At 43.6% G+C, this 12,418-nt stretch overlaps 1 protein-coding gene across 1 annotated transcript in view; it reads left to right on the top strand.

Moving 5' to 3' along the window:
* Positions 1–11,575, top strand: part of LOC102865516 (ankyrin repeat domain-containing protein 6-like) — a gene marked incomplete at its 3' end in the record, with an annotated part of 77,487 nt that extends 65,912 nt beyond the window's left edge. Inside the window, exons 9-12 of the mRNA XM_006888695.1 lie at positions 7,599–7,703; positions 10,050–10,184; positions 10,488–10,673; positions 11,423–11,575. Coding sequence (XP_006888757.1) covers positions 7,599–7,703; positions 10,050–10,184; positions 10,488–10,673; positions 11,423–11,575 — 579 coding nt within the window. The remainder of the gene's footprint in view (positions 1–7,598; positions 7,704–10,049; positions 10,185–10,487; positions 10,674–11,422) is intronic.
* Between the last annotated feature and the right edge of the window lie 843 nt (positions 11,576–12,418).

Here is a 12,418-nt window from a genome sequence, read left to right as displayed (position 1 = left end):
AAAGAATTCAGACACCTTCATACATCTGTTTTTGTTTTCATAGAAACATACTTTTTATTGTGCCTGCTATATGTGTGTGTGTTTGTGTGTGTGTGTGTGTATATCTCAAGATCAAAATTCAGACATATGTATGTGGGGCTCTGATGGCATATTCTGAAGGGAGTTGCACTGCTAACCTGAAGGTGGTGACTTGCTGGCAGTTTGGATCCACCAGTGGTTCCTCTGGAGAAAGATGGGCAGTCTTCTCCTGTGCCTCTGAAAACCCACTAGAGGGTCAGCTTATATACACATATTGTTGTTGTTGTTGTTGTGTGCCGTCAAATCGCCTGCAACTCATAGCGACCCTATGTACAACAGCCCTAAACCCTGCTCTATCCTGTGCCAATCATATTGTCTCTGACACACCTACCCACCTTACTCCAGTCACTATCTCAGTCCATCTCAGCAAGGGTGGTCTTCTCCTGTGCTGTCCCTCCACTCCCCCTGACCCCCAAACATGACATCCCACTCCAAAGACTGATCCCTCCTTGCAACATGGCCAAAGTATGTCTGACAAAACTTTAGAATCCTTGCCTCCAAGGAACAGCCTCGTCTCACCCTCTCCAGGATGAACTTGTTTGTTCTCCTAGCAGTCTGTATATTCAATACTCTTCTCCAGCACCAAAGCTTATATTCTGCCTTTTATTCTAACTTTAGTAGGAAAATGTTCTGTAGTTTTGATAGTTATTCATTATAATGGAAGTAAAATATTCTTTTTTGTTTCTGTCTGAAATTCTGTTTAACTGTTTCTTACTATTAAGTAGTTAGGTTCCTTCCAGATGCAAAGTGTGGTATATTATATTTCAGCAAGCTGTGGTTGTTTTTCATTTTATTCTGGCTAATGTTAGAAGAAGACATTCAATCTTAGGGCATTAACAGAAGCTTCTGAACACCACCCTGCTGCTTCCCTACCCAATAACGGCCCAGCTCAGGAGATTGTAACTGTAGTTCTGGAAATGGTCGGGATTTTAGTCTTTTGCAAATAGACCAACCTCTTGCTGGTGGACTTAGTCTTCTGTGAGATCCTGGGTAGTCCACAGAGCTCCTGGTGGGGGATAAGTTAAGTATCCCTTCAGTAACGTTGCTAGGGGAAGGAGTTGTTATTGTATACTGTCAAGTTGGAACCAACCAACAGCTGACCTTCAGCTGACGCTCCAGCAGGTTTTTAGAGGCAATTAATCACATGGGAGGAGATTGCCCATCTTTCTCCTGCAGGGCAATCGTGAATTCAACCCATATCCCTTTGGATTGGGAGTGCAACTCCTTACGACTAAACAAGCAGAACTCCTAGAGTATCCACCTCAGTTCAGCTGTTTTCAAGCAGAATCACTTCAGAATCACATCCATGAATTCTGATAGAAAAAAAAATATGGTTCTCTGGGAGAACAAGAAGTACAAGATGCTCTATAAATGTCAGAACTCCTCACAGCGGCTACCATCATCTACCACTTTAGCATTTAGCAAGGTAATAGAGATCCAGTCCCATCCTCTGGCACACGGAGATTGATACATCTTTAGTCATTTGTCTTAACTGTGAGGACAACAGCTTTATCCTGGACTGTCTTCCTACGAAGGCCTCCTGTGTTTCCATTAAAAATATGACTTAAGCAAGCTTTTCTAGACCCATATTTATTATCAAATAAATTGATGACATTTTAGGGAAGTTCACCTTGTATATAACTTTGGAATAAATATAAATGTTTATACATGCCACTCTGCTGATCCGTAGTCACAGAAATAGCCCTTCTGTTTGTTTTAACTGAATAGAGAAATCTCCTTGCCTTGGCACCTCAGTTGACCATGGATTTCCATGAGCCACACAGTAGTAATAAGACAACACTTCTTTCCAAACCCTCAGAATCAATATTCCTTGATTCTGTAAAAGATTGACTGGACAAGATTAACGATATCTAATCTGGTAGATAGTATAGTTCTTTATGAGATACTATCACCATACAAAATTATTTTCCCTGGTTAATAACATAGTTATTAGGACACTCCGGTGCCCGAAGTGGTAAGAAGCTGCACTGCAGTCCCGAAGGCACACAGTTTGAATTCACCAGCTACTCCATGGGAGAAGGATGGACAGTTTCTTCCCATGCAGTTAACTGCCTCTGAAAACCCACTAGAGGGTTACCTATGTGTCAGTTCCAACTGGACAGTACACAACAATAATAACACAGTCTCAAAAGGACAAATACTACATAGTGCCACTGTTGTAAAGCAGGAATGACATGGGAGTTGAGGGGAAGCTAAGAAGGGATAAATAATATACACTGCATTGAAACAGATGAGGGAGAGTACTGTTTAGGAGGAATATATGATTAGGTATTATTGTCGTGACAGGAGTCCAGAATGAAACCAGTATAGTAGAGTGGACTGGGGTGGGGGTGGGGGAGGGAAATTGTATAACAATGGAAGAATTTTTATTTTACTTGTCAAAGAGAAAAGCAAACTCGGGGGAGGGGTGGGCAGGGAGTAAAATGTGCAACATGAATAAATAGAAATAAAAGATACATAAATAAATTTTTTAAAAAAAATACAAAAAAAAAACCCTGAAAAATCTTGAAATAATTTTAGTTTCATGGATATAAGGGTCATTAGATACTTTTAGAATTATTCATTCAGGGCTTGAGAATAAAGTTCAAAAATAAAATTTTGTAACAGACAAATGTTATCAAGGGTTTTACATTTGTGAACTCTGTAGCCCACTGCTTTTAGAGGTTTTTTTTCATATAATTGCACCAGTTGAATTTCTTGAGCACAGTAGGGGGGAAAATGGCTTTGAAATGAAAGATACCATGCTGGATTCCACCAAGCCCTATCTACTTATAAAAAGACAGTAATTTAGTTGTTTTCTATTGTTGTTATTGTTGTTATGTGCCATTGAGTTCCTTGCAACTCATAGCAACCCTATGTACAAGAGCCCTAAACGCCATCCTATCCTGTGCCAACCTCGCCGTCTCAAACACACTCATTAGCACCACTCCACTCACAGAATCGATCCATCTCCTCGAAGGTCTTCCTCTCCTGCGCTGCTCCTCCACTTTTCCAAACATGATGTCCCTCTCCAAGGACCAATCCCTCCTTGCAACATGCCCAAAGTATGTCAGATGAAGCTTCAGAATCCTTGACCCCAAGGAACATTCTGGCTTCACCCTCTCTAGGACAAACCTGTTTGTTCTCCTAGCAGTTCATGGTATATTCAACACTCTTCTCCAGCACCACAGCTCAAAGGCATCAATTCTCTTTCTATCATTCCTATTCACTGTCCAACTCTCTGATGCATAGCACGTAATTGCAAAGATTGTAGCCTGGTCAGGCGCACCTTAGTCTCCAACCTGACACCATTGCTCTTCAGTACTCTTGAGAGGTCCCTCACAGCTGACTTTCCCAATGCAATTCTTCTCCTGATTTCCTGGCTGTTGTTACCAAGAGTGTTGACTGTGGAACCAAGTAAACTAAAACTGTTAACTATCTCAATCTCTTCACCATCCATCCTGATGCTGCCAATTGGCCCAGTGGTGAGAATCTTTGTTTTCTTGATGTTGAGCTTCAATTCATATTGAAGGCTGTCGTCCTTGACCTTCTGCAGCAAGCGCTTCAGGTCCTCCTCAGTTTCAGCGAGCAGGGTTGTGTCATCACATAATGCAAGTTGTTGATGATTCTTCCACCAATCCTGATGCCACATTCCTCCTTGTACAGCCCAGATGATCTGTTCTGCATACAGATTGAAAAGGTGTGGAGACAAAATCCCTCCCTGACAGACCCCCTTCTTGGTTTTGAACCTTGTAGTGTCTCCTTGCTCTGTTCTGACGACTGCCTCTTGGTTCAAGTATAGGTATCACATAAGCACAATCAAATGTTCTGGGATTCCCATTCTTTTCAGAGTCAGCCATAGTTTGTTGTGATCCACACAGTCAAAAGCCTTTGCATAGTCAATGAAGCACATATAGACATTCTTCTGGTTTTCTCTGCTTTCTGCCAAGATCCATCTAACATTAGCTATAATATCCCTAGTGCCATGACCTCTTCTAAATCGCAGTTCTGTTGACATATTGTTCCAGACCTTTTTTGATAATTTTCAGCAGAATCTTGTTTGCATGTGATATTAATGATATTGTTTGATAATTTCCACACTCTGTTGGGGCACCTTTCTTTGGAATGGGAACAAATATCTATCTTTTCCAGTTAGTTGGCCAACTGGCTGTCCTCCAGATTTCTAGGCACAACAGACTATAGAACATCCAGGGCAGCATCTGTTTGTTGAAATAAATCATTTGGTATGCTGTCAACTCCTGGAGCCTTGTTTTTTGCCAATTCCTTCAGAGCAACTTGAACTTCCTCCTTCATCACCATAGGCTCTTGCTCATATGTTATTTCATGAAATTCCTGTGTGTCAGCCAAGTCCTTCTGATACAGTGACTCTTCGAAAAGGTGAGAAAAAATGGGGTTGTTTTCATAATTAAAAAGTCATTTCTAGATCTGTCCTGAAATACAGTGTGGTGAGCAACAGGATAATATCCATATGCATACAAGGAAGTCCAGTAACTACCACTATCATTCAAATATATGCTCCAACAACTAGAGCCAAAGAGGAGGAAATGGAAGATTTCTATCAATGTTTGCAGTCAGAAATTGATCAAATATGCAATCAAGATGCATTGGTAATAATGACTGACTAGAACGCAAAAGTTGGGAACAGGGAAGAAGGATCAGTAGCTGGAAAATACGGGCTTGGTGAGAGAAATGATGCTGGAGATAGAATGATAGAGTTCTGCAAATTCAATGATTTATTCATTGCAAATCCTTTTTATAAGAAACATAAACACAGGCTATACACATGGATCTCACCTGATGGTATGCATAGGAATCAACTCGATTATGTTTGTGGAAAGACTCACTGTAGAAGCTCAATATCAGCAGTGAAAATCAGGCCGGGTGCTGACTGTGGGACAGACCACCAACTACTCATATGCAGGTTCAAGCTGATATTGAGGAAAATTAAATCAAGTCCACGGGAACCAAAATTTTACCTTAAGTCTGTACCACTCGAATCTCAGGAACAGGTTTGAGGCCTTGAGCACCAATGAGCGTAGACCAAATGAGCTCTGGGAGGATATCAAGAAAATCGTCCATGAAGAATGCAAAAGATCATTACAAAGGCTAAAGAAGAAGAAAAGACCAAGGTGGATGTCAAATGAAAATACTCTTGAGTATTGCATTAGAATGCCAAGAAGCCAAAGCTAAAGGAAGAAACCAAGAAATCAAAGAGCTGGACAGAAAATTTCAAAAGGCAGCTCGGGACAACAAAGCAAGATACTATAATGAAATGTGCAGAGAGCTGGAGTCAGAAAATCAAAAGGGCCGAACTCGCTCAGCATTTCTTAAGCTGAAGGAGTTGACAGGTGGCAATATTTAAGGATAGTTTGGGTAGAATGTTAAATGATGTTTTCTATTAGTATTATTTTAATATAGTGTAGAAAGACACTTTCTGAATTTTGTTGTTTGAAAGAAGTAAACATTGAAGCCAAGAATAAAATATAGGGTAGATGTGGAGCTAGGTCAGAGGCTGGGGGTCCACCTGTTCAGAGATCTATACTTAGTGGTTCAGTATCTTCTGCTAATTCAGGTCTGTATCACCAAGTTACCTAGGCAGGCACCTTACAGTAATGATAGTCTAGTGTCACTAGCATTCTCTCTTAGTCTCCCTACAACTCCTCATTTTTACCTTTGACTAGCTGGAGCTCCGAGTAGGTGAATTACTTGCCCAAGGATCCTACAGCTAACTCCCCTGCATTAAACACTGCACTTATTGGTCCCTACAATTACCTGCCTGTGAAAAGAGTATGACTGGAATGGGAGCAGTCACCTCTGACCTCCACTAATTCCCCCAGGGGAGCAGTCCCATCCATAACACCCGTAGTACAGAATTGATTCCTCTGATGCCAGGCATGCCCCCATGCTCCCCGTACCTACTTCTACCAATTCTAACACCAGCACTGCCTCCCAGGGCGCTCACTGCTCTATTATCAGGTCTGCAATCAATTGCAGTGGCCACACAGAGCTCACAGACCCATACTCTTGGCTGTGGGGTTTATTAGAGAAGTTAACAGGTTACAATTCAGCCTGAAAGCAGGATGCAGTTCTTCAGTTTCTCAAGCGTGTTCACAGGCCCTTTGACCTGAAGCTTTAGGTCAGTGTTACAAAGCTCCCTTCATCTTGCCAATTATGACTTCTCCCCCTCAGTCCTCTGGCAAGCTTGAGCAAAGATCCCTCCAACTCCGGCTCCCTGCAGCAGCGGTCTCCAGTCAGCTCTACCTCATGTTGGTCTTTGATTCTCTGATGCTGCTGCAGCTACAGCTTCTGCTACTGTGTCTTGATCTCAGTCTGTTTCCATCTGGCACAGAAATCTCTCCTCTAAGAATCTCTGGTCCCAAAGGGCATGTCCTGCATTCCTCTTTTTTTCTGGTGGAAAAATTCTCATTTTTTGCCTTTAAACCTGCTCAGTGTAAGCCTGGCAGGATAGGAAAACAGGCAATACCCTCATCAGTAATCTTTGATCCCTATTTGCATGTGGCAAAATAAAAAAGTGGCCTAAGATAGCCTTTTTGAACAATAAACCCACCACACTGCTCCCTGCTGCAAAATGCAGACTCAGTGCATGTTTTAAAGGAGGAAATCCCTGCCCCATAGTTGATAGCACGGCTCATAGATGCACCTCAGTATTGTTTGATTCAGACTGAGTTAGAGACACAGTTTAGCAAAGAGGAAATCTGATAGCCTGGTTCAGATCCAGCAAACCTAGATGATGACCAAGGCTGTGCCTGACCTACAGTTTGTATAGTTTTAAAGATAGGAAGACCCCCAGGGAAGTGTTATGTGATCTGTGACAATAGAGTCAAGTATATTAGAGATGATGGTGACGCAGGATAGGACAATGGATTTCTTGTTCATTGGGTTGCTATGAGTCATACTCAACTTGACAGTACCTAACAACATCCACTTGATGGCACTTAACAGCAACAACAATGTCTGGTAAAGGAGCCCCGGGTGTGTCTAGATGCACTGCCAACATAAAGGTAAGTGGTTCAAGTTCACCATCAACTCTGAGGGAGTAAGATTGGGCAGTCTTCTCACAGTGCAATCGGTCTACTACCTCAGAAACCCACTGCACGGTCAGCTATGAGTCAGTTTTAACTCAGCAGGCAATGAGTTTGAGTTTTTTTGAGTTTAAGTCTTGTGAATGGTGTCCCTGGAGTTGTGTATCCCACAGCCAGCCCACACTTACTTGTCAGTTCTGGCCCAGCACATACATCCCCGTTTTTACTATCATGAACTGTAAGCTTCTGACGTAAGGGGTCTCCCCACCTCTAGGTCATATGGCAGGGTCTAGCAATCATTGTAGTAGCCTAGACATACGTGCTGTATGTGAATACTTGGTCTCTCCCACTAGCCTGAAAGTTCCTTTCGATCAAAACGTCAGGCCTGAGGACGGTTTTCTCATGCTGCTGCTGCACACACCTTTGGTTGGTAACGGTACTTCTTGCCTCCTTTAGGTTTTGCGTTTCAGTCGTGGGCGAAGCCTGAGGAAAAAGAGAGAGAGGCTCAAGGAAGAGAGGAGAGCCCAGTCTGTGCCAAGAGATGAGGTGGCACAAAGCAAGGTGGGGGGTAGCTCTCCAGCCCTCTCCTCTCACCCTTGCACAGTGGGTGGGAAGTCAGCTCCCTTCTTTCACTGGGTTCATCTAGCAGCTGCCGTATAGTCCTCGCCCCTCCTCCCCTCTGGGGTTCTTCAAGTATGGTCAGTGTTTCCCTGTTGGTTTAATGTTTCCTTCGCCAGGATTTCAGCGCATGGGCACATGTGTGCTGCCCACCCTTCCTAGAACCCTTGGGTGGACATGCTTATGAGCCCTGTGTGTCTGGGGCCTGTGTGCCCCCTACAGGAACTGCACTGACATCGTGCCTTGTAATTGTGGTTCTCAAAGTATAATGTCTAGGGCATCACCTGGCAACTTGTTCAGAATGCAGATTGTGGGGCCTCACCTTAAATCTCCTAGATTAGAAACCCTGTGGTGGGGCCCAGCAATCTGTGTTTCAACAAGACCCCTGGGCTATACCTGTGTGCACTAATCTTTCTGATTAGGGATTTGACCAAGGAAGGCTGTGTGAGCCATGTGGCCCTTTTGTCTGAATTAGAGAAAGACAGCAGCCATCCACGGAGCGCACACTTGGTTGGAGTTCAGCTCACTTCACTCCACCCCTCACAGCCAGGCGCTTTGTGGAATGAAGAGCTGGCACAATGGTAAATGGTAGCCATTCATGTCAGCTCTCCTAGGAGACAAGCTAAGATACACGGGCTACGCTGGATACCTTTTGACATGTTTATTGTCACCAAGTATTTGCTCTTCTGCCTGGTCAAATAGCAAAACTGGACAGTTCTCTCATTAGTCATCTGCACACTCTGCACTGTCTGCATGTTCCTACCCAGCCATGTGGCAGAAAGCAGTGGCCTAGGAAAGCCAACCTGAACAAAAGACCGACTACATTACACTGCCCATATCACTCCACTTCTCTCTGCTCCACATGCAGGCTGTGTGTTTGATTTGGAGAAGAAATCTGTGCCCCAATGTTGGGACTATGATTCACAGATTTGCTTCAGTATTGTTTGAATAACATTGACTATGACTTTGACACAGTTTAGCCAGGAAGAAATATAAGAGACTAGTTCAAGTCCAGTATACCAAAATGGTAATCAAGGTTGTGCCTGATTTATATTTTATACAGTCCTAATCTCTGGTAGTCTGGTGATGAGGAGATGCACTGCCAACCCAAAGGCAGGCACACAGTTCGAATCCACTAGTTCTCTATGAGAGACAGATGAGAAATCTCCTGTGCAAGTTACTGCCTCTGGAAGCCCTGTGGAGGGTCAACCATGAGCTGGTCTCACTCAGTGGCACACAACAACAATAGCAATCTCTGATAGAGTAATTCACACATAAGGAGTTGTTGCTAACCCATAGTCTGTGTCTTTCTGGTGGGTTTACCAGCAGCTTCTCGGAAGAAAGATAGGCAGTCTGTTCCTGTGCAGTTGACAGCCTCAGTGTCCAGGTTTATGGCAGTGTAATGTTTTGATGTTCCTGTGTGTCACTCAGATATCAAGTTATCAAAGTTCACTTAAGGACCAGAGTTTTGATAAGACTTCATTTCAAAGTGTTCCCTCTGCTATGAATTGGGGTTGAGGGCTATTTCCAAATCCAAAGAATAGGTGGGGTTTTAGTTGTTGAAATGCAAAAGATTTTAAGATCCCCAGGGCTGCAGTGTTTGTGGGTGGTAGATTCTCAGAATTCTAAACAGTTAGACCCAAGAATACACTTAGTTTGATAACTAGTAGTTAATAAAAGCCTATTATTAACCTAGTCAAATAAAGCCTATACATTCAGTTAAAATTACCACCCTAGATCTGAAACATATCTCCTGAGTAGATTCTCATGCGTCTCTTTGTGGATGGAATTTTACAAATGGAATTTTACCTCATTTGTGGAAAAGGGTGATGGGAGAAGTAGAACAAGAGTCTTATTGGTTGTTCAGGCGGAAATCACCCTTAACTGGAGCTGGATGGGCTCCTTGCTAATTGCTGCTGTTCTCATGTTGGACCTGTGGGGTTGTGGGTACAAAGGAAGTGGCCAGCAATACCGCAGACCTCCCCAGTGGGGTGTGCTGTTGCTGTAAATAAACCAACGAACACCTTTCATCCCAACCGTGTAAAAGGCTGGGAGGCCCTCCAGGGTCTTAAGCATTGCTTTTCTTCATAGTAACCATTCTTGAGGGACAAATTTATGCCCCAATCACATGGTGTTGAGGTAAAGGAGGTAGAATAAAAAAAAATCATATATTAAAGCATCTACTTGAAGTCAAGGGTCTAAGTTTTTCCTTGAAGAAATAGAGTCTTAAAAGGGTGAAAAAATGGGGCATTAGTTGCTTCTTAGATGTCTGGGTTTTGTTCTCTGTAGGGTAGTGTCTCAGCAGGAGACACCCGCAGCAGTGAACAGGCTGCACTCAGAAAAGAAGAGGCCAGGGAGGATTTTCTGCCGGCCTCCCCAGAGCCCAGGGCAAAGGACAACAGGAGGAGAAAATCAAGACCCAAGGTCAGGAGGCACGTGAGAGTGGCTCAGAGGGTGGCTGGGAGGCAGGTTGGCAGGGGGCCCTGGGACTCATCATGTCAACAACTAAAAAGCTACCACACTGGCCTAGAACACGGAAGCTCAGTCTGGTCCAGTTCCAGCACAAGGTTAGCATGCCGTGTTGTCCCCTTTTGCATGCAGTGTTGGAAGTAGAACGCCGTGAAGTAAAACAAGGAGGAGTCCCTTGTGCTAAAGTAACTGAGATGGGAGCCAGTAGCTCATGTCACTCTGGCGACGTAACATGCTCAGGCTCTTCCTCTCCCTCAGGTGTCTGCCTTTTCAGACCCCACTCCGTCAGCAGATCAGCAGCCTGGGCAGCAGAAGAATGTGCACACTCATAACCACCCGAAGAAGAGGAGCAGGCATCGGTGTTCATCACCACCTCCACCCCATGAGTTCAGAGCGTACCAGCTTTACACGCTGTACCGGGGCAAGGACGGCAAAGTGATGCAGGTACTTGTGCAGGAGCTAGAGCCGGCAGCGTTAAACAGGGCTGTCTGTGGAACTGTCATCCACTCAGCCAGGGACTTCATAACAAAGACAAGTTGGGTGGCCCTGCTGACTTACATAGTGCTGGGTAGGCCCAAGGAAACAAAGATCTAGTTACAAAGCTTTCTGCATCATCCTTGTTACTGTCAGCTGCTATAGAATTGGTTCAGTACTCATGGCATCCCACATGCAACAGAAAGAGGGCTGCCCAGCCTGGTCCCATCTCCATGATCCATTGGGGGTCAAGTCATGTAGGGTTCATTGGCAGGATTTCGGAAGTAAATCATCAAGTAAAACAGTACTCTCTAGTCTGTCTTAGTCTGGAAATTCCACGGCAGTCTCTAATATCATAGCAACACGAGAGCATCCAAATGCAGACCAGTCGTGATTGAGCAGTAGTTGCGTTGGTCAAGAATCACGCTGAACCAGACCTGTCGTAAGGAAGGTGATAGAGTCATGAGGACTCAGAATAGACTAATGCAGTGAGCTTCTTGAGGAGAGAGCCCATGTGTGCCTCACTCTCTCTGCCTAGAAGATGCAAAGCTTGGTCTACAGTATATTCAGAAGTTACGGGAAACTCAATGTGTCTCCCCTATCATCTTTATTCTCAGCCCCTGGAGTAGTGTCTGGCATGTGATAAGTGTGCAAAATCTATTTGTTAAAGGAATGAATTACTTGTTTTGATCCTTTTTTTTTTTTTACTTCCCTCATAGGCACCAATAAATGGTTGTCGATGTGAACCTCTCATCAACAAGCTAGAGAACCAGTTGGAGGCGACGGTGGAGGAGATAAAAGCTGAGCTGGGATCTGTTCAGGATAAAGTGAATATAAAGCTGGGACACATGGAGACCAAGACACAGCATCAAGTAAGAGAGTGGGCGTTCCGGCACAAGTTAAATTAGAGCAAAACCTCAGCACTCCCTTCATCCGGCAGACTCTGCCCTTCGTGTTGAATGCGCTCTCTGAGAAGGCTCCTTGTCTCATTTTATGTATTGAAATCATCCAAGAACGTGTTTAACTTGCTTCTGATAATGAAAATAATGTATATTCATCACAGAATAGTCAGATACAAATAGGAAAATTAGAACAGAAAAGAAACCATTTACAAACACACTGTGATAAAAAGCCCTCAAGCTCTTTGCTGTCACATGTCAGACCTTCTTTTGGGTTCCCGAGGCTGTAAATTCCATGGGAAAAGAGTGTCTGTCTTTTTCCCACGAAGCTGCTGGTGGACTCGAACCACAGAGAGGTGCAGCCTTTGGGTGAGCAGTACAACTCCTTACAGACTACAGACAAAACAGAGCACTCATACTATTCATTTTCTTTTCTTCCAGAGTTTTCTTTATGCCAGTGTGCTCCGTACACACCCACTTCTGCACACAAAATTATAATAATTGTGTCTATAATTTTTTTATGTTCCTCACTCTTTGCTTTGAAAAATTCCAAACATAAAGAAAAGCTGAAAGAGTGGTGTAATGAAGGATCATCTACCTTCCTTCCACTTCAGTGCATCCAGTTTTTTGTTTTGTACTATACCTGCTGTATGTCTCTTTCACAGCTGATATTGAGCTTCTCCAGCGGTTCCTTCCACAGATGTAGTCGATCTGATTCCTGTGCATACCATCAGGTGAAGTCCATGTGTATAACCTGCGTTTGTGTCTCTTATAAAATGTATTTGCAATGAATAAGTCATTGATTTTACAAAATTC

The sequence above is a fragment of the Elephantulus edwardii genome, unplaced genomic scaffold (assembly GCF_000299155.1).
Source record: "Elephantulus edwardii isolate Elephantulus edwardi_28Jun2011 unplaced genomic scaffold, EleEdw1.0 scaffold00071, whole genome shotgun sequence".
NCBI lineage: Eukaryota > Metazoa > Chordata > Mammalia > Macroscelidea > Macroscelididae > Elephantulus > Elephantulus edwardii.
This window is presented reverse-complemented; position numbering and strand designations above follow the sequence as displayed.